At 54.5% G+C, this 27,151-nt stretch overlaps 2 protein-coding genes across 2 annotated transcripts in view; both read left to right on the plus strand.

Moving 5' to 3' along the window:
- LOC125098759 (NADH-cytochrome b5 reductase-like) overlaps positions 1-10,738 on the plus strand; it is a 35,419-nt gene extending 24,681 nt beyond the window's left edge. Inside the window, exon 8 of the transcript XR_007126942.1 lies at positions 10,684-10,738. The gene's annotated coding sequence lies outside the window, so the exon portion shown is untranslated. The remainder of the gene's footprint in view (positions 1-10,683) is intronic.
- Positions 8,380-23,910, plus strand: CDCP2 (CUB domain containing protein 2). The gene is made up of 7 exons (XM_047727841.1): positions 8,380-8,426; positions 9,713-9,850; positions 13,008-13,355; positions 16,053-16,388; positions 17,305-17,658; positions 20,570-20,748; positions 23,584-23,910. The coding sequence occupies exons 2-7, from the start codon at positions 9,772-9,774 to the stop codon at positions 23,908-23,910; spliced, it is 1,623 nt and encodes a 540-aa protein (XP_047583797.1). The 5' UTR covers positions 8,380-8,426; positions 9,713-9,771.
- Positions 23,911-27,151: the final 3,241 nt, after the last annotated feature.

A 27,151-nucleotide genomic window follows, 5' to 3' on the forward strand; every position in this document is an offset into this window, starting at 1 on the left:
AGCTTCCCTGTTTTGTAGGCAAAGAAACTGACAGATACTCAAGAGGTAAAGCACCAGCTGGAGAAAGTAGTGGTCTTGCATGAGGGGAGGGGTCTGTAGCTTGCCCTCTCCCTCCCCACCACTCCCCCCGCCCCCAGGGACTCTAGTCCAGCCCACCATCAGCCTTGTCTCTGTCTGGCCAGTGAATGTGGACGTGGCATCTGTGGAATAAATGAATGAGCTGGTGGGAGTCCATGACCATGGGTTGGGGTTGAGAGGGTGTAAGGAACGTGTGCGGCGCTGTGCCTGGCCTGCAATGGGGCCCCCATGAGCAGGGATCCCCTTCCTCTGACCCCTCTACGGGCAGCAGTGTTCTCTGCTCAGAAGGGAACCTTCATGCCCAGGCCCATGACTGCTTTTGGGGAGCTGTCCCCCATGCTCCAGAGAGAGGGCTCCAGGGGATCTCCAGCAAGCTCTACAGGCTCCATCCAAACAACCCTGAAGCCTGTCCAAGCTTCCCCCAACAACTCAACAAAACCCAGCCCTAGCCTGCCTTTCCTCCATGTTATTCCAGGGAAGAACGTGCCTTTGGTCTTCCAGCCTCTCTGCCCTCCCTCCCTCCCATATTTTCTGCCTCACCTTGAAGGGCTACCTGTAACTTGTGGGGCCTCCTTTCTCACCTCCCTTCACTCCCAACCCCCTACACTCTGGTGCCCACCCCACATGTGTCCCTGGAATCTGGAGATCGTTTTCCAGCAGCCTGCGATGCTATTGTCAATTCCCTCCTTTTTGAGCCTGTTTCCTCAATGGCATAGTAAGTCCTACCTCTCCAGATTATTCTGAGAACTAAGTGACCCCTTCCTCCGTGTATTCAGCAAGCATTTTTGAACACCTGCTTGTATGCAGGCTTTCTGCCGGGTTCTTCAAGACACTGACTTTGGAGGTGTCTGCGATTTCCCCGGGGTCACGGAAGCTATTAGAATAAATGTGGAAGAGACTGGCATTCTGTCTACACGCTGTGGGGACACCCTATGAAGGTGGGCTCTGTCTCATTTTTCTGCCCCTCCTGGCCCTCAGTTTCCACAGCTAAAAAATGGATGGGAAAGGGGCTTGGACTTGCTCTCTGAAGTCTCCTCCAAGCCCAGATGGCCCAAGGTCCCAGCCCACCCTCTTCCTTGGGCTGCCCCACCCCTCCTCCTTTCTGTGCCCTTCCCTCCCTCTCACCTTGACTCCAGGTAAACCCTCCAGCAGGGAACAGCGATGAGGTCCTAGAACCTGAGTGTGGCAGCTTCTGTGTTTGGAATTTGTGAAGCTCGGGGGGACCCCCTTCTTCTTCTTCTTCTTTTTTTTTTTTTTTAAGATTTTATTTATTTATTTGAGTGAGAGAGAGAGATCACAAGTAGCCAGAGAGGTATACAGAAGCGGGGACAGGATGAAGGCTCCCCGCTGAGCAGAGAGCCCAATGTGGGGCTCCATCCTAGGACGCTGAGATCATGACCTCAGCCTCAGGCAGAGGCTTAACCCACTGAGCCACCCAGGCGCCCCAGGGGCCCCCCTTCTTGATAGGGGACCTGATGAGGGAGCGCTGCTTCCCTGACTGGGATAGCTAGTGGCCTGAGGGGAAAGCCGGGTGGACAGGTTGGAGGCAGAAGGGACCAGGGCTCTCAGTGAAAAAGGCTGCAGGGGTCTTGCACCCAGCTCAGCCTCTCCAGGCATCTCCAGCCCTCCGTCCCAAGTCTGCACACCAGCTCAGACCCCATCTTCCTCCGTGTGGGTAGAATTGGTGTCGTGGGAAGAACACACATGGGCTTTCGAGCTGGTTATACTTTGGTTCAAATCCCAGCTCCACCAGCAAGCAGTTGTGTGATCTTGGGCAAATCACTTCATTACTCTGAACTGACTTTCCTCTTCTGGAAGCTGGGGATACTTTTACTGCTTCTCTCAACAGATATTTATCAAGCACTTACTCTGCCATGGGCTGAAATACAGCCACAATGAAATACAGGTCTCTGCTCTCCCAGTGCTCAGGGGCTCGGGGAGACAGACAGTCAGAAGCCAGGGGTCTCCCCCAGGGTAGTCATACCTCCCAGGAAGGGTTTGGAAACCTTGGAGGATACTAACACCTCCTCACAGAGCTGTGAGGGTGAAGTGACATAAAGTACACAAAACATTGAGCACTGGCCTGGCACACAGTAGGCGCTCCATAATGCTTGTTGAATAAAGGCACTGATAAAAGCAACTCTCTCTGAGCTCTGATTACCAGACCATAAAATGGAGCTTGGTAATCCTTAAACTTACAAAGTTGTTGTGAAGATATTGAACTTTGCTTAAAATAATAAATTTAAATCAGTAAATAGAATGTACTACTTGCCAAGTACTGTTCCTCTGAAGATTTTATTTATTTATTTGGCAGAGAGAGGTCACAAGGAGGCAGAGAGGTAGGCAGAGAGAGGGGGAAGCAGGCTCCTTGCCAAACAGAGATCCTGATGTGGGGTTCGATCCCAGGACCCTGAGATCATGACCTGAGCCGAAGGCAGAGGCTTTAACCCACTGAGCCACCCAAGCGCCCCAGTAATGTTCTTCTAAACCCTTTGCAAATATTAACTCATTATTCTCATTTCACAGATAAGGAAACTGAGGCACAGAGAGGGAGGTTAAGGAACCTGCCCATGGTCACACAGCTTGGATATGGCTGGACGTGAATGTGCCTGGCAAACAGAAGGAGCTCAGCAGTTGGCTGAGAGGCAGGGAGGTTTTAGGCTTGGGATCCAGTGCGAGGCAGGAGGCTCTGGAAGACTCCCATGAGCGGGAGCTCTGGGTGGGGATGGGTGGAAGTAGAAGAGGTGGAATGTGGTGGGTGGGTGAGAAGGACGGGAGGGCCCAGAGCGGTAAGAAGAGGCAGTAGAATACTCTAGACACCGTCCTGGAAGTTGTAATCTTGGGACAGTCAACGCAACCATGTCTCCTGAGGCAGGGAGGTCACCAGAGCAGTTTCCCTCCCTGTATGTAAACTCGAACCTTGTTAAATGTCCAGGCTTGCCAAAGAAGCAGGACTAATGGGCCATCAAAGGGAAGGGAGGGAAGAAGCTGGGACAGCAGGTGGCTTCCTTCCTGAGCCTCCCCGACCCCTCTACTCCTGGCCCTGCAAATCCTCTTCCAGGACCCCCTCAGTCAGTACCGGCCCCAACCTTGCAGCTCTGCAGTCCTGGGTTGGAATCCCACTCCTGCCACTTAGAGGACTGTGATCCTTGGTCATCGCTGTGCCCCAGTCTGTGCACTGCGTGATGGCGGTGCGCGATGGCGGGGCCTACTCAAAGGGGATGTGTGGATTACAGGAGACGACCTGACCTATGCAAAGGGCTTTGCCCACCAACTTCATGCCCAACCTAATTGTTAGTGTAGCACACCCAGACGTTGACAGTGCATAGCTCTTCACAGTTTGCAAAGCCCTTTTGCCTCTCGGACCTTGCATTTAACTTGCACAGCAGCCCAGGGAGATGGAGAGCAGGATTCGTAAGCCTCTTCACACAAGAGGAAACTGGGGCTCCAGGGGCAAGTGAGTGACTTGCCCAAAGTTACATTGCCTATGAGGTGTGAAACATGGGTCCAAACGCAGGACGATCTGAACCCAGACCCATCACCCTTTCCATTAAACTCTGGCTAATGGCAGTGGCCTAGCATTGCTGAGGGGGAGCAGGGCCCATGAAGGGGCCTGTCCTCTGCCTGGCCCCCAGTTCTCTCCCTGTCCCAGGACTGAGGGCACCCACCCTGGCCAAGTCCAGATCCTTGGTTGTGCTGTGGGGAGCACTGCCCCCTCCCTGTGTGGTTGGGAGATTCAGTGAGATACGGTATAGAGGACCCAGGGCCTGGCAGGCCCCACAAATGGGGGCAATTCTGGCCCCCTCCTCACTTTCTTCCCATGGCCCAGGAGCCAGAGGCTTGAAGGTCATACCCTTGTCTGGGCCCTCCCGGAATACCTGGTCCTTGGCCCATCTGATCTTCTGGGACATCATTCCTGGTATGTAGCTTTTGCAGCACAACCTTGGGAAAGGACAGGGCAGAGCAACGGAGAGAAAAACAGAGACACAGAGAGAGGAGAGACGGGGGAGGGAGGCAGTGTCCTCTTCACAGAGTCCCAGCCCTGGGGTTGGTTTGTGGCTCCTGGTTTGTGAGGGACAACCCCCTTTCTGCTGTCCCCCCCGCCCCCAGGGACTCTAGTCTAGCCCACCATCAGCCTTGTCTCTGTCAGAACCTGCCTCCATGCTTTCAGCTTTCCGCCTTGCTCTTCTCCCCTTCCCTTCATCTGGTCTCCTGGTTGTTGGCTGCCCTATTCCCTCCCACCTCCTTTCCCCTTCTGCTCCTCCCACTCACCCCAGGCCCCCCTTTGGCTTTCTAGCAGGCCCCAGCAGAGGTCTGGGAGGTGACATGCCTATGCCCCACCCTTCAGGGCCAGTCCCCGCAGACATCCAGACATCTGGAGGAGAGGGTGTGGGTGCTCCCCAGGTGTCCCTCTGTCCTGGCCTCTGCCACCAGGCCCATCCTCTCCGGAAGCTCTCCTAAGTCCCCAGGGCCCTGGTTAATGGAGAGATGTGACTCCCTGAGGCCCAACCGGGAATCCCCTGGGGTGGCACGGCCTCCCTGTTCCCTGCGCTCTGCGACACCTCTTTTGTCAGCTCAGACCAGGAAAGGGAGGCTTGAGGCAGCACCCTTGCTGTCCCATGGTACCCGCCCCGTACCCAGGTGGAATAACAGAAGGCAGACAGGAAAACAAAACTGGCTTGGAGAGGAGCCTCAGAGGTAGACGTGCCAGCCAGAGGCAACAACTGGGACACAGACTTATAAGCCGTGTACCCACGGAAATAGACATGAGTTTATAACGATAAACACGGACGTGTGGAGCGGTGCTGATCCCCCACCACGGCCACGTGCGCACACAGCTATGACATTTGCATTTGGACGCAGATGGACCCCCAGGGAGGGACCGCCCCTCGGAAATGCTCATATATATCCAGAGAGAGCACTGGGTACATGCAGGCCTAGATGCGTATCCATAGACATCGAGACACGTGTCTGCTCAGGGACAGCAGTAGGTGATATCCCTGCGCGTGCACAGAGAAGGGCACGTGTGCAAAGAAGCAGTTCTGTGTACACGGTGTTGGGTGCAGGTGCAAAGGGCACAGGGACACACAGAAACAGACAGTCATCCCCAGAGAGATTAGTGTACCTGGTGCCTGATGCATAGACGGTAAGAAGGGCTCATGTGCCTGAGGAATGACACAGGGGCACCCCAGGACAGACAAATCCACACAGTGACAGAGATAGGCATGTACAGAGGCAGCCCCCCACCCCCACCCCAGACGTGCTGACAGCGCTCCTCAGGGACAGCCCTCGCGGCCGCTAGGTGTCTGTGGCACCGCAGAGCCCATCACGGGGAAAAGAGGCATCTCTGCGCCAAGACACCCCCTGGAAGTTTGAGAGCATGACCTCAGGCTTGGCTGTGGAAGTCTGCACAGCCTGGAACCAGAAGGCTGCCAGGCCCCCAGTGTGACTGTCCTTCGGGGCTCAGGTACTCCCTAAGGACAGGCTTCCCTCCTTCTCCACCACCTCCCCTGGGGACAGACTGCTGATGGCAGGGAGGGGCAGCCAGCTGGGGACACCCCACCCAGAGGAGACTTCCAGGAGAGTGGAAAAGACCAGTGTGAGCGGGCCTGAGGTCTGTGGAGCCGTGGGAGTCTGCACAAACAGAAGGCGGGAGGAGAGAGAGCGCATCCCTGTGCTCAGTGCTGGCCCTCTTCTCCACACTCCATGCGCCTTCCCCTGTCTGGTCCTCACAACGCCTGACAGATGCCCACCATTCTCATCTCACAGCTGAGGAAACAAGGGCCAGAGAGGCAAAGTGACTTGTCCGAGGTCACACAGCTAGTAGCTTCCCAAGTTGTTATCTGAACCCAGGTGGTCTTGGTTCTAGGAACTTCAGGCAAAATCACACAACCAGACCCCCTGCCATTCCCCTGGGCAGGGGTAAAAGCACACGCTTTGGACACAGGTGAGCATGGGCTCTGATTGACAGGGACACTTCCTAGCTGTGTGTTCCCGATTAGCGCCATCCACCAGCGGCTGCTGAGCATTAGTGTGCGCTCGGGGACGGTGTGCTGCAGGGACGGAGACAGTGACATGACACGCTCTGGGCCAAGCCCTATGCGGGGCGCTGGAGTGAAAGCCCAAGAGGACAGGATGTTTGCACAAAAGCCAGGTGGCCCTCTCTGGGCTATAGGTGGGCCCCAGGTGTGGGCACTCTCCCAGCTTGGGGTGCAGGCAGGACAGCTCTCTGGAGGAGGTGGCAACGTTCTGAAGGGTGAATAAGAGTCTGTCAAGGGATGATGGGACAGAAGAAAGGGCAGTTGAGTCTCAGGGCACAGCACGTGAGGAGTGAGGGAGATGCCGGCAGCTGGCATGTGGGGAAGGAAGGAAGGAAGTCTGAGCTGTCCTGGAGAATCAGGAATGCCAAGCAGAGGACTTGGGATTTTATCCTGAGCAGAGGGGTGACTTGGTCAGGTCCATATTTCGGAGATGAGGGCAGAGAGCAGTTTGGCGGGGGAAGGAAGCAGGCCAGAGCTGAGGGACGCCAGCCAGGGAGGTAGTCAGGCAGGAGCCAGGTGCTGAGTGTGGGGAGCGGTGATTTGAGAAATTGTTCCAGAGCCTAAAGTGCTCGCCAAGCTCAAGTGCAGAATGGGAGGGAAGGGAGGCCGAGGCAGCTACGACATTTCAGGCTCGGTGGGTTGGTTGTGCCACCGCCTAGAATCAGAAACCTCAGAGAAGAAGCAATTTTGCGGGGGGTGGCGATGAGTTGGCGGTGGGCTGAGCAGCCCGAGGGGCACTCTGGTGGTTACCCCGGTTACCAGCACAGCAGCCTTCTGTGCCTTGCGCTTTGCTGACCAAATCCTGGTCGGGTTTTTTTTTTGTGATAGCAATATCCCCACAACCCTGTAGACCCTAGAAGAGGGAGAGGAGGGGAGAAAGTGAAGATAAGAAGTGTAGACATGGCCTTCAAGAAGCTGGGCTCTGAGAGCCAGCTCTTGGGTAGGGTGGGAGGTGGAGGGAAACACAGGCTCATGGAAAGTGTTTGTATCCCAGCCACCCCTGTGATGCCTAAATGGGGATGAGAGAAGGGCAACCAGGCAGGCGAGGCCAGGGACCTGGAGAGAGGGGAGCTAACGCAGGATTTGGTCCCTGCGGCAGTGAGAAGGGTGGGCTTCCAGGCACAGGATGGGAAATTGGCCTCGGACAGGATGTGGAACAACCGACCCTTAGGCTGGAGGGAAGGGACGCATGAACAGTTGGAGGCAGGGTAAGGGCTGTGAGATGGAGGAGTTTCTGCTTTATGTCTTTTTGGCTTGTCAGGAGGGCTTGGGGTCATCCACAAGGGAGACTGGTGACTATCTGGGATAATGTCTATGGAGGGTCAGAGAGAGCCACCTAGGGAAACAGAGAAAGGCTGAGGGGTGGAACTGAGACCCACAAACGGCTCGAGCACTAAACAGGTGCTAGTGCCGCCCCGTGGTGATGGCGTGCTGCCCTGCAGTGCTCAGAGGCCCAGACTATAGAGGAGGATGCAGCCATCTGGGCTGGTCCAGCAAATGTTGTGAAAGAGCAGGATGGCCCTGACCCTGGAGTCTAAGCCCAAGAGAGAACATGGGGAAAAGGGGAGAAAGGCAGGGAAGGAGACCAGAGGTTCCATGGAGTGTGGGAAGAGAGGCTGTTTCAGGGCTGGAATGAATATTTCAGGGGTGAGTGATTCCAGGGAGAGCAGGTCAAGGGTGAAGCCGCGCTAAGGGCGACAGTCTTCTGTCCTGGACGACTCCGTTGGTGCCCCTGTGGTCCTGCCCACATCCCTGGTTTCCACCATTCCTGGGCTTCTGGCTGCAACCCCTGCACTTCGGGGGCCCTTCCTCACCCCTCACTGGAACACTGTGGGGCCATGGTCTGCACTGCCTCCTGGAGGTGTTCATGGCGGTGGCGCCTCAATCATCCACAATGGCACCTGCTCTCCGGCATGCCCTCAACTGACTTCTTCTCACCCCTGGCTCGCTTCCCCACACCCCTGCCCCTGCTTCCTGGGAACACCTCCCAAATCAGCTACTGGCCCTTGAATCCTTGTCACGGGGTCTTCCTGTGGAGCAACTCAACCCAAGACAGGGGGCTCAAACCCTTTGGGTGTTTGTTTCCTGCTCTGTGAGACAGGGAGGCTGACGTGTGCCTGGGACGTTAGCCAGGCACCCGCACATTGGGGTGAGGCTCCCTGCACCAGGCCTAGTGTTCAGCAGGTACCAGTTCTGTGCCCTCTCTCATGCACATGGGGTGTGTGTGTGTGAGAGACAAAAGCTCCTGTCCCCTCAGATGGCCCAGGACAGCAGAACTTTTCTGTTGCTGCCAATCAAGCCCCACAGGTAAGCCAATCCCTCAGGCCCGACCATCCCCAATGCTCTTTGCTGAACACCTGCCAGGGGGCCTCCCGTGCTGGCCGCAGAGGGCTCCCTGGGGACCTCCTGATGCAAGGATGGGCCAGAAGCAACACGTGGTCTGGCCCTCTGAGTTCCTCCGAGGTAAATAAAAATCGTGCTTGCTCCCAAGCACGGAGCCAGGCACCGGCTAAGACTTCCCACACACCGTCTCCTCTCATCCTTGCAGCAGACCATAAGCTACTAGCTTCTTCCTCTTCGTGCTCAGGAGCCGAGGCCTCAGAGAGGGTGGGCCACTTTCCCAGGCTGCCCCGCCCGGCAGGAGTGACAGGGACAGGAATCAGGCCTTGTCGACCCAACCAAAGCCCAGGCTCATCGGGAGGCAAGAAGGTGCCACCTTTCCCTCAGATGCCCTGTGCAGCCTCTGCACAGAGAAAGAGCTGAGGAACGAGCTCTGGGCCGAACAGAACCAAATATGGCTCCCGGGGGAACTAGATCCTGTTTCCTGTGGGACGCAGAGCCCTTGAAGGCGTTCCTGTGGCCCCACTCCTAGCACCCAGCCTGGCACAGGATGATGCTTAGGCAAGGTTTGTGGACCCGTCAAGGAGGTAATAGCTAATATTCCTGTGGAATTTACGCTGTGGCCCAGATCTGCTGTAGGAGATGCACAATACAATTTTCCCATTCTGTTACTCTGGCTGCTTTCTTCCATGAAAATAATTGTTTCCCTCATCAGCTGCCCACTCCAGCCTCCTTCGCTCTCCCTCTGAGCTAATCTAAGCATGTCTGAAAGATGCCTTTCCCCCTCGTCTCACTAATTAGAAGGTCCCTTCAGTTCCCCCGTGGATGGGGATGGGACAGCCATTGGGCTGCAGCACAAGCCACAGGCTTCCATTTCCTACAGGCAGGGCTGAATGGCCCCACTGGACAGATGAATAAGACTGAGACCCAGAGGAGCTAGATGACTTGTTCAAGGCCACCAGGCAGCCTAGAGACCGACTTAGGGTGGTTTCCAGATCTGCCCAGCCCCAAAACTCACGCCCTTCCTCCACCACCAAATTCCCTTCCCGCCCTGAGATGCTTCCCTTCCCGATACAGTGCAGCCAATGCAGATCTCAGAATGTGTCAAGACAGTGACACCAGATCCGTCACCTTAGGGTGGAATGAAGGGAGCACCTGGGGATCAGCTTACTAATTCGAGGGGCCGATGAATTATTCAGGCCACCATTAACTTGGAGTCCCTCTCAGACTCACCTCTCTTTCCCCTGCTCCAGACCCTCAGATCCTGGCCTGCTCCAAGCTCGGCAGACCTGTGGGGCCCCCCAGTGAGGAGATGCTGGCAGAGCTGGGGTCCTGTCTGCTGCTGGCGGTAGCGCTGCTGGGCCCAGGCCCCACGGCCCATGCCATGAAAGGTAGGTGCTCACGAGGATAGGCAGGTTCTGTGAAGGGGTGGAGGGTGGCTGCCAGGGTCTCAGGAGGTTTCCATGTGGGAGGCCAAAGCAGGATGCCTTTCTGGGGGGAGCTGACTGAGTTGAGGATGTCTTTGCTTCTGAGACGGTGAAAGACGGTATTTGCAGAGTGCCTGTAAATATGATTGCATTTAATCTTCACCACAAATCTCAAGGTGGGCATGAGTCCTCCATTTCACAGATGAAGAAACTGAGGCAGAGAGAGGTTAAGTAACCTGTCCAAGGAGGCATAATTACCAAGGGCTAAGGGAATGGCTCCGAGAACAGTGGAAGGTTTATTGCGCTTTCCCACCATGAGCCAGGTGAAATCAGAGTTCCTCCTGATGGCATTCGGCATCTCCCATGTTTGACCCCAATCTCTATAAAACATCTAGCCTCGGTCCCCTGTGTCCCTTGGGCACCCCGTGCTCTGGCAGAGGATCATACCCCTTCTAGAAATGCTTCTCCCTCTGTCTGGAAGGTCCCTGTTTTCTTTTGCCTTCTGAGAACATGGGACTCATCTACAAACTCAGATCAAATACCACCTCCTCCAGGAAGCCTTCCACATCCTTCCATCGGCCTCAGAGGCTCCCACCTGGGAGCTCCCAAAACCTGTGCCTGACCCTGGCCCCAGGTTGCCTTATGCTGCTCCAGCCCTGTTGTGTCGTGTGCCTATCTGTGAACAGTATCATTTCACTGGTCTTCAAGGGCTGTGCGTGTTGGAGGGGCTGGGCAAGCAGCCCTCAGTACCTAGTTTTCCTACAGGCTCAAGTGGGACTTAAAGAAGGAAAGGGAAGGGGTGCCTGGGTGGCTCAGTGAGTTAAGCCTCTGCCTTTGGCTCAGGTCATGATCCTAGGGTCCTGGGATCGAGCCCCGGGTCGGGCTCTCTGCTCAGCGGGGAGCCTGCTTCTCCCCGCCCCCACCCTGCTTGCCTCTTTGCCTACTTGTGATCTCTCTCTATGTCAAATAATATAAATAAAATCTTTAAAAAAGAAGAAGGAGGAGGAGGAGGAAAGAGAATGGGCCAGTCACTTCATTGGTGGCAGAGGTGGGCTGGGTACCCAGGCGTTTTTCTCCTTCCTATAGTGGGAGAAGCTAGATGTTCCTATTTTCCAGCCTCTGGGGCTATAGGTGACCCTGGGGTTCAGGGAGTCTGAGTCCCGGAGAACAAGGCCTCCCCTTGTGCCAGCACCTGGGGCTTCCTTGGCCACAGGAATTCTGCTCCAACACTCTCAGGGCTTTTCCTGTCCCAGCAGGGCTGGGGGAAGGACAAGGACAGACACTGGACAGGCTGTCTCTCTGTCCTCTTGCCGTAAAGGCACGAATCAGACAGGGTTCCTGCCCAGCCTGCCACAGGGGTCAGGCCTGGAGCCTGGTCAGCCTGAGCTGAGTGTACATCTGCGGCCGTTGAGGGAGTAGCTCTGTCTCATCGGTGCTCACAGACACCCCATTTCACAGATGCGTGACTGAGGCTTGGGGAGGCTAGGTGACTGTGAGTTTGCACCATTTCCTCCCTCCAAATTGTCCCCAACTAACGACCTTCTTGTCCCTCCTGGTCAAACTCAAACATCACCTTCCCTGTGAATCTTGTCCCTCCCCTAACAGTGCTGGCCCAGCAAGATTAGCCCTCCTTTCCTCGGGCCCCCTACGGCATTGCTGACAGCTGCCCCCATTCCACAGTTCGCTCCCCCTGGGGGTGGGGGGTGCGTGCTGAGTCAGCCCAGGCCCAGTACATGCTTTTTGGCCTTTTCAGTGAACAGAGCTAGGAAATTAATTTATTTTTGAATAAAAATAAATCTTAAATTCATACTGTCTTTAATTCACACTGAAGATCACAAGCATTCTATTTATTTTTTTAATTTTATGGTTGTATTGCTCTCCTCTTACGTGGAAATCTTAGCTTCTATTGACATTAACAGACGTGCTTTATTCCAATTTATAAAATACTGTAAGAGAGCAGTTCTGAATGTTACTACAAACAGTAAGTCTCCTGAGTCAAGTTTCAGATTTCTTTGTGCTGCGTTCTGTCCCGGGGACATATCTCACTAGGAAGGCACAGTCCAAAAAGTATATTTCCAAGTCACCTGAGATCATTTTCCCCTATGTGAATGTGTTTCCAACCTGATATGTAGTTAAGTTCTTTCGTTTCAGTTTGGGATTTTTTAGGGGTTACTTAAAAATGGATTTTCACTCATTTAAAAATTGTACTAAAAGTCATTCATAATTATAAAGTCAAAATTATAACACAAGTCGCTTTGAAAGAGGTCTAGCTTCATGCCTGTTTCCCTCCTGTGTGTTTACTCCTTCCCTTGACAGAAAATAATTTTTATTTGTTTCCTTCCATTGTTTTCTTTTTTTAAAAAAAAGATTTTTTTTTATTTGTTTGACAGAGAGAGAGAGATCACAAGCAGAGGGAAAGGGAGTGGGAGAAGCAGGCTCTCTACTGATCAGGGAGCCCTATGCGCACCTCGATCCCAGGACCCTGGGATCATAACCTGAGCCGAAGGCAGAGGCTTAACCCACTGAGCCACTTTGGTGTCCCTCTTTTTTTAAATATAAGCAAGCACGTGCATGTAAAAATGCACTCGTGACTACAGTGAAACAGGCTGTGCTCCTCTTCACTGAGGGTGGGGGTATTAGCATTTGTAATTTTCAAATTCCCTACGGCACACGCCTAGGATCCGGCATATAGTATTGTTGTATCTAAAATTATAGGTCCGCCCGGACGCTTCCATCTCCTCTCTCTGCTTTGTTTTCCTCCGTCGCACTAATCACTCTTGACGATGCTCTGTTTTACTCGCTGTGTTTATCATCTGTTCTCCCATCAGAAGCCCACAGGAGATTCCACGAAGGCAAGAACTTTTTTGTCTGTTCTGTCCCTGCTGAAACCCCAGCACCTAGAACATTGCCTAGCCCTCAGATGGTATTTGTTGAATGAGTAAAAATGTGCTTGATAAGTATTTGAGGATTCAGCAGATGAATGAGCAAACGTACACATCCATAGATTGATTTAGGTCATGGCCTCATGCTCCCTCACCCCATCCCAAAGACCCAGCTTTGTGGCCAAGTCCACCACCCAGGGCCCCAGTGCTGACTGAGCCTTTCTTCCCTCTTGCTCCAGGTGTCAAATGTGGGGGTGTGCTCTCAGCACCTTCCGGAAACTTCTCCAGCCCCAACTTCCCCAGGCTCTACCCCTACAACACAGAATGCAGCTGGCTGATCGTGGTGGCCGAGGGCTCGTCGGTGTTACTCACCTTCCATGCCTTCGACCTGGAGTACCACGACTCCTGCGGCTTCGACTACCTGGAGGTGTACAACGGGGCCTCGGGGGACAAGGGCAGCCTGCTGGGGAGGTTCTGCGGCCAGGTGCCCCCACCACCCTTCACCTCTTCCTGGCATGTCATGTCTGTCGTCTTCCACTCAGACAAGCACGTGGCCAGCCGTGGCTTTTCTGCAGGCTACCAGAAAGGCAAGGAGGGGTGGGCCCTGCGGGGATCAGGGGAGGGGGAAGAGAGCCAGGGGCTGAGGCAGGGCTTGCTGGCTGCTCCGGAGCCTGGGTGACCCTGCTGCAGCAGCTCGGGGGACAGGACAGCTTCCAGCGGTGGTCGGGGGGGTTGTGGGTCCCCACCTTCACGGCAGCAGTCCTGGGAACACTGGGAGGGTCTCACTGTATCCAGGGCAAGGCCTCTTGGGCTCGCCATCGTCCTTTTTATCCCATGCACGGCATCAGGGTGAAGGGGAGGACACCATGCTGCCCGTCCCTCTGCGGTGCCCTGTCACTTAAAGGCACAGGGACACCCGCACCTCCCCCAAGTCCTCTGGAGTAGAAGTTGTACTAGGGCCATCTGTGTGGAGCTGGTGACACTCTCCCTCCCCAAGCCTTACCTAATGCCCCTTACCTTGCGGAGCCCTACCCCTCCCTCCCTCAGCCTGGAAACCCGCCCCTTGGTCTAGTGAGGGGAGCAGAGGCTTTGCTCTCCTCCCCTTTCCACCAGTCTCCTACCCTCTCTGCATACACTCAAACCTCTTCCCTTCTCCCAAGGCCTCACTCATGTCAGCTCAAGCCACAGACACCCACAGATGCTCCTGGGGCACAGGGTTCCTCAAACAAAGATCGGGAGGCTCCGGTGGGACACCCCTCCCTGACCTGGCTTTAGAGGCACAAAACTTCGGAATGCTAAAACACAAGAATCACAGACCAATCTCAATATGGTTTTGGAGTTTTGGACTCTTCAGTTTTTTTTTTTAAGATTTTATTTATTTATTTGATAAAGAGAGATCGGTAGGCAGAGAGACAGGCAGAGAGAGATGGAGAAGCAGGCTACCTGCTTGCGGAGCAGAGAGCCCAATGCAGGGCTCGATCCCAGGACCCTGGGATCATGACCTGAGCCGAAGGCAGAGGCTTAACCCACTGTGCCACCCAGGCGCCCTGGACTCTTCAGTTTTTAAAATGTTAGGGTATCAAAGTTATAATACCGTAAGCAATGTTTTCCAAATTTTTAAAAACAGGAGTACCATTAGACCAAATGGAAGCTTACGTTAATCCTTTATATTGAAAAGAGGTAAAGGGAGTATTTTCTTGGTATGCATTTACTGTATTTTGTAAGTTCACGTTTTTAACATTTGCTTATTATAAGCCAATCACTGAAAACAGAAGTCAATACAATGGCCCCCAATAAGTGAAATTTTTGCATATAACCTGTGACTGTGGATACTGTCGTCCAGCTCATTAAAGAGAGCTTGAAGACAGCATAGGAGTGATATTCGCCTCACATGCAGGCAGATAGATGCCCCGGGGGGCAGCTGCGAAGCTCCAGAACACAGCTCAAAAGCTTCTGCTAAGGGTGTTACATGGAAAATGATCTCACAGACTGTCAAAACCTGCTGTCTCGTTTCACAAACAATGAAGTTAAGAGCAGAGAGGGGGTGTGCTTTCCCAAGGTGACACAGCTGAGAGTGGGAACATCAGGACAAAGGAAGTATTAGCCACCCCACCCAGAGCAATGCCCGGTTCACAAAGCCAAGCCCTGGGGCGAGATTCTGGAGTCTTGGGAAACCAGGTTGCCCCCCCCCACCTCCCTGGCCTCCAGTTGGTGGGGACATTCATCACCACCCACCTCTTAGCTGGATGGGCAGTGCTGGGCTCCAGAAAGCTTTCTTTCATCAGCCTGAGAGACTCTGCACGAGCCTGTGCTTGCTGGTTCAGGCTGGGCAGGTCTTCTGACCTCTCGTATTCCCACGCAGCTCAGGGAGGCTGTCACTTGCCCAGGGTCGCGCCCCTCCTAGACGGACACCTGTCTTCAGACTTCAAGCCCATCTCCACTTCACCAGATCCTCTCTGCAAGCCTCTGTTTCCTCTGTTAGGGAGCTTTGGGAACATTCCTGAACTCGGGCATCTCAGCCTCTGTGCGCAGCGGGCCTGGTAGGAGGGGACAGTGAGAATCACAAGGTCAAGTGTCCAGGCTCTGCAGCCAGGCAGGTCCTGCTGTCCTGTTTCCAGCTGGGGTGGGTGGGGCGGGGGGATGGCGCCTGCCATCAGGGCCCCACCCAGATTCCTGGGGCCTCGTCACTTCAGTGGCTCCTGCCAACCTCCGCATCTCTATGTGAAGGTTTCTTCTGAAGTCTCAGCAGGTTACCTCCATCTTCCCAGCCCTCGGCCTGGACTCTCGGGAGCTGGTGTATGAATATCCCAGCTCCCTTTCTCTCAGGTCACATAACTCTGAGTGTGCGCCTGACGCCATTCCCAGAGTTCCCCCAACAGGGCTGGCAGCTGGCTTGACAATGCCCTTTACTGGCCCTTCTATCTCCCGCATAGAGTCCTTGCGCTCACACCCTTGTCTCAGGGCTGGTCTGGGTGAACCCAGACTCCCCCAGGTAAATTATTTACCTTTTCCACGCCTCCACTGTCACAACCGTAAAATGGGGAGAACGACTGTGCATTCCCCTAGGGTGATGGTATTGGTGTCAAAGACAGTGTCATTGCCAAGTGCCAGGTCTGTGCCTGCCCCTTAGCAAGCGCTCAGTGATGGTAACAAGGTTCCCAAGGTTCCCATGGGTGACGTGCCCCGCATGGGGGAGGCACGTTGGGGGATATCCGGTTCCCAAGGGAGGGGTTTGGGGGGCCACGGGGAGGAAGAAAGTTCAGCTCAGGAGGGCTTCTTTGCAGATGTGTGTGGTGGCGTCCTGACGGGCCTTTCAGGGGTCCTCACCAGCCCCGAGTACCCGGACAACTACCCCAACAACGTGGAGTGCCACTGGGTGATCCGGGCCTCCGGCCCCGCCACCATCAAGCTGGTGTTCATGGACTTCCAGGTGGAAGGCAATGAAGAATGCACCTATGACTACGTGGCCGTGCTTGGGGGGCCTGGCCCCGCCCACGGGCATCACTACTGTGGCAGCACGCGGCCCCCCACTCTTGTGTCCCTGGGCCACGAGCTGCAGGTGATCTTCAAGTCTGACTTTAACATTGGAGGCCGGGGCTTCAAGGCCTACTACTTCTCAGGTAGAAGGGGCTGAGGCTGTACCTCGAGTCTCTGTGCATGTTGTGTGTGTCCCTGCCCAGCCAGTGCCAAGGTAGAAGCATGTCACCTCCTCTGTGACGTCTTCCCAAATGGCTCAGAATTAGTCCAATCTTTCAACTTCTGGAGGTTGTTTGGTTTGGTTTTTGTTTCTGCAGCGTTAATCTAACATTTATCATTTATGTTTGTGGTTGGCATGTTGATCTCCCCGACTATGAGCTGCTATGGGTTTGTCTCTGTACCTGCCACATAAAAGGGATTCAGTGTGTGTACAAATGAATGAATGAACCCTTGACAGTGAAATGAACTAGACAGTGGAAGAGATGGAGAAGGAAATAGACGATGACAACACACTGTGATCTGTGTTAACAGTAAGAATCACGGATGACTTCCTGGAGGAGGAGACAGTTGACTAGTGCTTTGAAGGAGTTAGCCGGAGACAGAAGGAAGGGAAGGGTATTCTGGGCAGAGATATCAGCATGCCTGAAGGCAGGAAGGACAAAGAGGGTTTAGTGTGCTCGTCTGCTAGGTGTTGTTTGGGGAGGCTAGAAGGTAGGGCTGGATGTAGGGCAGTGAGAAAATGAACAAAGTCATGTCATGAGCCACCTGTCTGTCAAGTCCAAGTTTGGACTCAACTCCAAGGACAAGTATTAGGTCTGGTGATTGAATTCCTAACAGGACCAGCCCTTGTGAAGTGGACTGCCAATTGGAATGAGAGTCCTGGCCTTCAGCTGTTTCCGTTTAAAGCAGGCTTTGGGATCAGTTGTCTGGTTTGCCAACCATGGTGCCCACCACCCACCAGGCTGGATTTAGGACCTTTATGGAGCCCACTGCCCAAGAGGGTGACAGTCTCCAACTTTTCTTACTGTTATCCCTTCTGTCCCACTCTCCCCAACCCAGGAGAATGCCAGGAGGTGTACACAGCCATGCGGGGCAACTTCTCCAGTCCCCAGTACCCCAGCGCCTACCCTAACAACATCCACTGCCATTGGACCATCCGCCTGCCTCCGGGCTACCGGGTCAGGCTGTTCTTCCTGGACCTGGACCTAGAGGGTCCCAACAGCCTGACCAGGACCTGTGACTTCGACCATCTGGCAGCTTTTGATGGGGCCAGTGAGGAGGCCCCCCTGCTGGGAAATTGGTGTGGCCACCACCTGCCAGCACCAGTCACCTCGGGCCACAACCAGCTCTTGCTTCTGCTGCACACAGACCGCAGCACCACCCGAAGGGGCTTCTCCGTGGCCTACATTGGAGGTCAGCTGGGGTGGAGGGTGTGGGTGTGCTGGTGGCGGGGATGGGGGCCGAGTCTGGGGTCCGTCACAGCTTCCTCCCTCCATCCCACCAATCTCTTCTCGGGAGGCTACAGCATCACCGACTGCTGCCCTGGGACCCCTGAGGCCGCACCGATATGGCCCTTGTTTATTTCCACCCCACAGAGCCCTGTCTCTCCAGCTTCCAACTCCACGTGCCCTAGGTCCCCCCTTTTCCCTCCTTCCCCCTTGGGCCCCTGGCATCTCTCATGCATGGTTTGTCCTGTGTATCCAGGGTTAGTACACAAAATATGGCCATATTCCTTATGATAAACAGTTGGTATAACCATGGAGATGTGGACAGGCTTTGCTTGTATCGGTCATAAATCCTGACTGGCAGTGGCTTAGACATGGCTTTTGATTTCCTCACATAACAAGAAGTCTGGAGCTAGGGAGCTGCTTTGGTGGGTTAGGGACTTAACACAGTCTCAGCTGGTATCTCTGGGATTCTCCTGACCTCATGACTGCAAGATGGCTGCCACAACTCCAGACATCATGTCCACATTCCAGGCTGGAAGACCGTAGAGGAGATGGCAGCTACAAATGTCCCATCATCAGGAAAATGAAGGCGTTCTCAGAAGTACTTAAAAGACTTTTTGGTCTTGATATTTGAATTTGGCCAGGTGTCATGCTCAGCTGCAGAGGCAGCTGAGGACGTTGGCACTGGGTTTTTCCAGCTTCCGTAGTGCCTGTTAGATTTGCCTGCCAGCAGCCTCCCCCATCTTCTCCCCTCTTCCCGGCACCCTTCCCTGGCCCATGGGCCCAGAAAAACCCCTGCTCTGGACCCATTTTGCCCTCTACCTGAGGAGGCGAAAGCTTCTTATTGTGCTTGGTATGGAAAGGGAGGTGCAAGGAAAGGAAACACTTCACTGTAGTCCCATGGGCTGGGGGTGATGGGGGGGTGGGGGGACAGCCAAGACTAGAACCCCTGCCTGCCTTCTTTGTGGCCCAGCAGGGCCCAGGGGGAGGGAGCCAGGGCTGAGCTCAGACAGACCAGGGCCACATCCAAATGCTGCTATTACCGACCATCCAGTGGCCTCCTCCGTGCAAGGGGTCAATGAATGCCCTCTGCAGGCGGTCATTTGGATGAAAAGAGGGAACAGGAGATATCCTTGCTGAGGGTGGATTTCTCTCCCTCACGCATGGGTCTAAAGCCTGGTCTGCTTTCAAACATCTTCCCTCTGTCCTTAGCCCCTACACAAGTGGTGATGGGGAAGGACAGGGCTGCGCCCCAGCAAGCTAGTGGCAGTGAGTGGCCTGGGCAGACCCACCCTCCAGGGCCCCAGGTGGCTCCATCCATAACCTAGGGGAGGAGAGCTATCCCCTGGGAGAGCGACCCCTCCTAGGGTTTCACTCCAGAGAGCCGGGGACACAGGGTCTGTCACAACTAGCCGGCGGGTGGTTTTTCTTCTCTGCGGGTCTCAGTTATCCCACTTGTAAAATGAGGAGACTGGGTGAAGGACCTTTAAGGTCCCCTTTGGTTCTGATAGTCTTATTTCCAGGCCTGGGTCCTCCCTCTCCCAGCAATGAGGGATCTTGGACAAGCCCCTTCTTCTTCTGGAGCCTACAGAGCCCAAGGGTGGGGCAACTCTGAACCCGACTCTGTTCCAGGGGCAGGAGCCCCCACTCCCACCCGCCCCACCCCCCTGCCCAGATTCCTGTGGGACCCCAGGGCCAGACAGGGGCACTCATGCTGGGGCGAGGCTCCAGAGGTGGCCCAGGCTGCCGGTGGCCTCCCGGCTAGAGGACAACCTCAGCATCAATCAGAGTGCTGCGCCGTTCAGCGCTACCGAGATCATTGTGGGAGACAGCGGGCCCATAAATCGCTAGCTGCCCAGACACCAGAGGCTGAAATATGTCTGAGGCATTTCCCGGAGAGGGCCTGAGAGTTCTGGGCCTCTGCCTGCCGGCTCTCCTTTGCCCGCCCGCTGGCCACCCCTCCCTCCCCCTCCACTGCCCCCTCTCTAGCCCACACTGCCCCCGTACACACACGCATACTCCAATACACCCAGACACAAAAAGCTGCACCGTCTGGCCCTGGAGGGCTGCAGGAGCCCCCCAGGTAGGATGGGGGGGGATCATCGATAAAATCCCGACTCAACCCCTGCACACAACTTCACCTCTCAGAGCTTCAGTTTCCAGAAGTGTAAATTGGGTTTCATTGTGCCCACTGCATGGGGTCCTCATGGGGAAAGAGTGGGGCTTCCTTCTCCGCCCTTTGCAAAGCTGCCATTCTGCCCCACCGCCATACATACTCTGCCTTTCCCTGTCCTGCTTCTCTGCTTGATTTTCCTTCATCCCGCTCTAACACAGCTTTCATTTTACATACGTATGGCCCCCTTGCCCAACTAGAATGTCAGCTCCAAGAAGGCAGGAAGTTTTGGCTGTTGGGGTTGTTTTTTTTTTTTTCCATTTCTTTTTCTGTGGTGCTTAGAATAGTGTCCTGCACGTAGTAGGCCATCAAGAAATATTTGTTAAATGGTTGAATGAATTGCTTGGCACATGGTAAGGAGATCAGCACATCATAGCTCTTCTTGTGATTAAGAATATTCATTCATTCATTCACTCACTTACTCACTCATTCACTCATTCATTCACACAGAATTCGCAGCACCTGCCAAGTTCAGTTCTGGGCTGTGAGGACACAAGAAGGCCAGGTGCCTGCCTGGGGAGCTCCTAGTCTGATGGAGTGAAATGGAGTAACACACATAAAACATCCCCATTAGGCTGCATAGATGTCTCCCGATTCCGGGCCCTGGTTTTCCCACACATCACCCCTTGAATGGGGTCTCAGGGCGGTGGGGGCCGAATTCCTGCCCCTAAGGCCTCCAGCGGCTCCTTCCCTCCGTCCCCAGTCGTGCCCATGAACGTGAGCTGCTCCCGCACGGACTTCCAGATCCTGATCTCCGCACAGGCGCTGGCGCCCCTGGAGCGGACCAAGGTCTACCTGGGCAGCCGCAACTGTGCTGCCCAGGAAGCCGGCGGCACCTTCCGGATCCAGGCCCGCTTTGACACCTGCGGCACTGAGTCTCAGGTAGGGGCTGGGGGGGGAGGGGGGGGGAGGGCAGGCGGGAGGGAGTGGGTCTGACCCCTGCTGAGAGGCACCTGCCATTCCTGAGAATTCAGCTTCTCTTCCTGGCTCAGTGACCCCACCACCAAACTGGATCAGTGTAGACACAACAAAGAACTCAGATGAGAGACAGAGAAGGGAGCCCTGCTGTGTAACCCAGTGACAACCCTATTGAAGATTCCTCCTGCAAGGCCCTGACCCTGACCATCCCTGGAGGCCTTCCTGATGTTCCTTCCCTTCTCCCAGGAACTCCCCATCACCCAGGCCTCACCGCTTCAAGACTCAGAGCTGCAGGAGCCCGGCTGCCTCCAGCTGCCCCTTCCCCAACCTGTGATCCAAATGGCCCCTGTGCTCCACAGAACAAAAGGGCCTTTCACGTAACAGGATCCACTTCCCTCCAAAGGCAGCATGGCTTACAGATGAATTTTTTCCACTCTCCGTATATTTTCAAGGCCTTGACCCCAGATCTGGGGCCCTCAGAGTCCCTGGGCCGTGGCCCAAGTATCTCAGATGTCGGCATTCTTAGGCACAAGTGAAAGGGGAAAGGAGAGACGCCCCCTTCAATGGAAAGCCCACCCCCACCCCCACGCCTTGGTATCCGGGGATGTGCCAGACTGGCTTGGCAGAAGCCATGCACTTTCCAGCAAACTGTGCCACCCTGCCCCCCACATTAGCCAAATGTCCCCTCTAGCCCACCCGTCCACTCCCCCAGCCTCCTCTGTCCTTTTGACCTGAGGAGAGAAGTGGGGGCAGTCTTGGCCACCAAGAAGATCTCCCCTCACCCTGACTTTGTGCCCTAAATCCCCCAGGGGTGTTCAGTGGACATTCCACAGAGTCATGAAATGACGGGGACAGAGAATCCCAAAGGCAAGGAACCATGAAGCGGAGAACCAGGAAATATGACGGACTCTCAGTGGCTCCAGGGCTGGAACCACCACCATAACTTGGAGCCACAGAATCACAGAATCTTGGGGCTAATACCATAGAAACATAAAGGCTGAGCACCTTAGACTCCTGGATTCCTAGTGTCGCCCTTATATGTCCTACATGCACGAACACCCATCTCTGCCCTGAGTTGCTCTTAGAGAGGCACAGCTCGAACAGCCCAAGGCAATGCCAAGGCAATGCATCTTAAAAAACACTGGAGACTTGATTTCATAACCATAACAGTGCATCTTGTGTGGCTGGCTTTTTCCCTTCAAGTCTCTCGCTCACCAAAAACCCCTAGAACTTCCACTTTATGTGATTTTTTTCCCTCCTTTCTTTATCACATGGACTGATTTTACTGGGTCCCCTTCCACTTACCGGCCCTGTCTTCCTTCACCCAGTGTCCCAGTTCTATACCACAAAAATCCAGGACACCGGTCCTCCTCAGAGGGTGTGGGGACAGACAGGCCGAGGGCACAGATGCAGAAGCCTCCTTTGTGGTTGTGGAATCAGAGCCTTTTGGAAGCCACTTTGTAACTTAGAGGGGTGGCCCAGTGTCCAGGGACGCCAGGTCCCTACTGCTCCTGCCTGCCCGCTCCATGTGAGAGATCTTACTCATCTAGAAGCTTCATCTCAGAAGTGCCACCACTGGACGTGGGAGGCCAGGCAGCCTGAGGGGTCTAACGGCTGCTGTGGACATGGGGTGGGTGGGGAGAGTAGCCCAGTACAGCCCCTTGCCCCGGACCCCACCAGACTGCCCATCACAATGCTGTCCCTCGGATCCTGGCCCGAACACCCCATGGTCTTCTTAGCAACTTGATTCCTGCCTCCCTGATCTGCAGGGGTAGGGAAGGTCACTGGGACGTGTGCCCCTCATTTCACTCCTCGATGGGTCTTCCTAACCCTGGGTGGTGCCACTGGGATGGCCAGGGACTCAACAGGAGGGACACACCATGGCTGCAGGCGTCATTGAGGGGAAGGATTCCAGGAGGAAGGTCCCATAGCCAAGGGATAGAGCTTCCGACTGGGAGGCAGGAGACTTGGCTTCAGGACCCAGCTCTGGGCAAAGTACTGCCTTTGGGGGGCCTCAGTAGTCACAATAGTAAATTGCCAAAAAGGGAGATTGAACTAGATGCTTTAAAGCCCACTTTGGTTCTACCTTCTTTGGTTCGAGTGAGGCCCTGCAGCCAAGAGCTGGGCAGATCCTGTCACTTTGTCATGTGACCTCAGACAAGGGATTTAACTTCCGGGCCTCAGTTTCCTCATCTGTGAAATGGGGATTAAATGGTACCAATAAGGGAGGGTTGTAGTGAGAATGAAATGAGATAACATTCTTAAAACAGAGCCTGGAGGGGCGCCTGAGTGGCTCAGTCAGTTAAAGCCTCGCCTTCGGCTCAGGTCATGATTCCAGGGTCCTGGGATCGAGCCCCACATTAGGCTCTCTGCTCGGCAGGGAGCCTGCTTCCTCCTCTCTCTTTCTCTCTCTCTCTCTCTCTCTCTGCCTGCCTCTCTGCCTACTTGTGATCTCTGTCAAATAAATAAAATCTTTAAAAAAAAAAAAAACAGAGCCTGGAACAAGGCAGATGTTCTTGCTGTTACTATCTTTCATAGACCCCGTCTCCTTGAAGCCAGAGCAAGCGTGGACCCATCAGATCTGATATCCTTCCAGACACCCCATAGTGTCCCTTTTACAGGTGGGAACATTGAGGTTCCAAGTGGGGAGGGAGTCGGTGGCCAAGCTGGGCCTAGAACCTAGGCTCCTAGAGTTCTTCTCCCTTGGCACTAGAATCCCCTAGAATCCCCAACTCTCTAGAGGCACAGGGTCAGGCCTGGCCCCTTCAGGTGTGAGTGACTGTCCCTTGACCCCCACAGAGGAGGAACAACACCTCGGTGATCGTCAGTGTGCTGTACATCGACTTCTCGGCTGGTGGGCCAGAGGACATCCATGAGTATGAGGTCCGCTGTGAGCCACGGCGCAAGGAGGCTTCTGTCCACCTGCTGTCTGGCTCCGACTGGCTTGGGCCCTATGCTGCCACAGCCGAGCACCTTCAGGAAGCACCCCCCAGGGATGAGGTGGAGGCCCCGGATGGCCCTGTGGCCATGGTAGCTCAGGACACCAGTGACATTGTCTTCCTGGGCCTTTGCATCCTAGCCGGAGTCCTCATGGTCATTGCCATCGTGGTCCTGATGCTGCTGTGAGTGGGCAGGAAGCTGGGTACGGTCTTCCCTGGGGGGCAGCTTGGGGTCCCACAACAGAGGCAGGGCCGGGTGTCATCGACTTGTTGGTGGCTACTGGCAAGTCACCGTCCCTCTCTGAGTCTCACTTTCCTAAGGAGGATCCATGTGCCCTCTACCTCACAGAGTTGGCATGAGGCTCAGAGAAGAGCCTGAACGGATCCGAACTTTGTAAACTACGGCATGTTGTGTGTGTGTGATTGTTACCGATTTCAAAGATAGTCTGCTATCGAAAGAAGTCTCCGGTGTGTGTTACTTGCCAATGTGGAGAGCTGGGGACAGAGGGTAAAACTGACCTTCCATAAATACACGGAACTTCACCAACTCGGGATAAAAATAAGGGCATCTCTTATTTTTCCAACTCATCGCTATTCGCAAGCCTTCATTGGCAGGAAGCTCAGTAACCGTCCAGGGCCCTCCACTCTTTGGAACTGACTCAGGAACCTTGAGGACTTTGTCCCCAGCAGACCCCAACCGCCTCCAAACTCCAGGAACAGAAAGGGAGCTGACGCCGTCATCCCAGCCTCCGCCAGGTGGTGTCGCTGTTGGCGCCTAGTTGTGCGCCCCCCAGTGGATCCTATTTGGGGAGGGGGCAGCGAGGCTGCGGGGTGGGATCCCTGTGTCAAACACTGGCAGGCCCACACTGTGCACCGCAGGGAGGCTGCAAGCAGAGGACTGGTGTCTCTTTCACGCTGGTGTTTTCCTTACATCGATGGGGGTCCTTGACTCCCCTGATGTTCCCCTCCAGATGAGTTCTCTTTGGAGACTGAGGGACTTCTCCTGCCATTGGACCTCACTCAGACCTACTCCAGCAACCGCGTGTTTCTCTACGTTTACCCTGTGAGGGGGCGGGGGTTGGGTTTCCGCTGCTTTCCTCTGAGAGGGGCTCTGGCATCCTCCTGAAAATTGTTCCAGCCGTCCCCAGAGCTCTACGGATCAAGAAGTGGAACAAACTTGTTAATGAAAAATAAACAAAAAAACGCAGTTACAATAACACTGCTTTCCCCTGCCCACCTGTATATTTGCATAATGAATCCCTCACAATCAATAGAAATCTCCACATGGACCCTGCTGACCACGGGTACCAATTAAACATATTGTAGCCCGGTTACAGTTCCTTCAACAACCCAGCCAACATCTGCTTGTTTCCAGCTTTGTCCCCGCTGTTGTAATGGGTTCCAAGCACACAGCAGCGAAGAAGTCAAATGAGATTCCTGCCTTCAGGATGCTTAATTACATCTGGTGTAGCAGTGTCAGGGAGAGGGAGGAGACAGTTGGTAACTTGCAGAGAAAACAAGAGAGAAAAGAGCTAACAAAGTAAAAAATGAATTAAGCAAGGGGAAAAGAGTTGTCTGGACATTAGGAGAACTGGGCTCAAGTCCAAGTTCTTCTTATTAGTTATGTGAACCTGGGCACTTAGGTCACTTAGATTGCATAAGCCTCTATATACCCATCTGCAAAATGGGACCACTGTTCATAGCGTGCTGTGAGAACGTAGCAACACAATGAGCAAGGGAAGTCTGGCAGGGTACTGTGCCAGCAGGGGAGTCTTGACTGACACCTTGGCCTGTCAGGGTGAAGGCCCCTGGAGGAGGGGCCCCTTCCTCTTTTTCTCCCACCCACCTTCTCCTTTTCAGACTCCTCTAGATGCTAAGCTAACTTTGCCAGCTTACCAACCACCTGGGTCTCAGTTTCTTTGGACAGGACTTGTCACATACCAAATCCTCTTTGAGGGCATCCCACCGGGTCCGCCTTCTTGCCCGCAAATTGGGGTGATGTGAATAACACCTGCTCCGTCAGTTCTGGGGGAGGGATACTACATGAGATCCTGCATGACCGTGCGCAGCTCCTGAGAAGGATTCAACACACCTCAGTGACTATCTTTGCCCTATGAGCTCACACAAAAGTTCTGGCCTAGAAAGCCAAGTTCTCAGCCCAACTTTGCCCCTGACTTGCTGTGTGACCTTAGGGAGACCACTCCCTTCTCTGGCCTCGGTTTCTGTTTTTTGTATGTGACAAGCGTCATTATCACCTCTGACGCCTCCACTGTCATAGCGACTTCCTGCAAGTGCCGACCATGCGGCAAGTTAGGTTGTAGATCCGCTCACTTAAACCTCCTGATGAGGCAGACAGAATTGCCCCATTTCACAGATGAGGAAACTGAGGTTTGGGGAGGGAAATGCCTTACCCAGGGTCATTAGACAATGAAAAGCTGGAGCTAGGCTGAGAGGAAGCAGTTCTTCCGTGAGCTGGGGACTGTGAACCAAGGGGGGCTTCTTGGGACCCTAGGCCCGGTTCTCAAAATCCAAGGACTGTGTCTGGTTGGGAAAGGACTGAAATGGCCGACAGGGAGAGATGGGGCTTATCTTCACGGAGTGTCCAGATCCTGCCACTCTCAGCCCTCTGGGCGGCTAGCACGTTGATTATCCTGCCTGAGCTGTAGGAAATGACAGTCTTTATGACAGTACAGTGTCTATTAGAAATGAAAGGGCTGAAATGATACCCATTAGCCAACATGCCCAACCCCAGAAAGTGTCTAGGCATGGCAGATATGGCACAGCTTTCCTGTTCACCGACCAGTGTCCCCTTTGCAGAAAGTGGGGGACTTGAACCGCACCCACTGGCTATGTGACCTTGGGACTGCCTCCTCCCAGCTGGGAGCTTTGGGTTCTCTCACCAGCCTGTCCCTGTGGGACCAAGTTTACTGAAGAGGAGATCCTTGCTGGGCAAAAGGATGTGCTGGCCCTTGGAAAATGCCTTCTCACCTGTGGGTTGGGCAGACCTGGGTTCATTTGCACTCTTCCCTTGACTCTGTGACCTTGGGCAAGTTGCTTCACCTGTCTCAGACTCGGTTTCCTCACCTAAGGAACAGGGACACAAAGACTCCATTCGCTGAGTCCCACATCTGTACATTGTGGGAAGTACATTGTGAGAGTACATTGTGGGGAATGTTCTAGCTGTTGTCGAGGCAAGTCGAGGACATTTCCCAAGTGTGTGCTGTGTGCTGCCACTGCACAGACACGGCCCCCCCTCAGGTGCTCACTGGCTACGGGGATGAACCAGGCATCTCAGGGTCAGGAGACATGCTCCCTGGAGGAACACTGCCAGCCAGGGGACCCCTCGCTTTCCCCCTGCCCTCCAGTTTCCCCGAGGCACCTCAGGCTGAGCCTGGAAGGACGCAGTCTATGTGGTCAGCTTCCTAGGA

This window comes from Lutra lutra, chromosome 4, assembly GCF_902655055.1.
Source record: "Lutra lutra chromosome 4, mLutLut1.2, whole genome shotgun sequence".
Classification (NCBI taxonomy): Eukaryota; Metazoa; Chordata; class Mammalia; order Carnivora; family Mustelidae; genus Lutra; species Lutra lutra.

What these genes read in the sequence shown, in the direction of transcription:
- CDCP2 (XM_047727841.1), top strand. Translation starts at nt 9,772, where the DNA reads ATGCTGGCAGAGCTGGGGTCCTGTCTGCTGCTGGCGGTAGCGCTGCTG. An exon ending in CACGGCCCATGCCATGAAAG is followed by an intron (nt 9,851 to 13,007) that starts GTAGGTGCTCAC and finishes CTCTTGCTCCAG; the next exon opens with GTGTCAAATGTGGGGGTGTG. An exon ending in CAAGGCCTACTACTTCTCAG is followed by an intron (nt 16,389 to 17,304) that starts GTAGAAGGGGCT and finishes TCCCCAACCCAG; the next exon opens with GAGAATGCCAGGAGGTGTAC.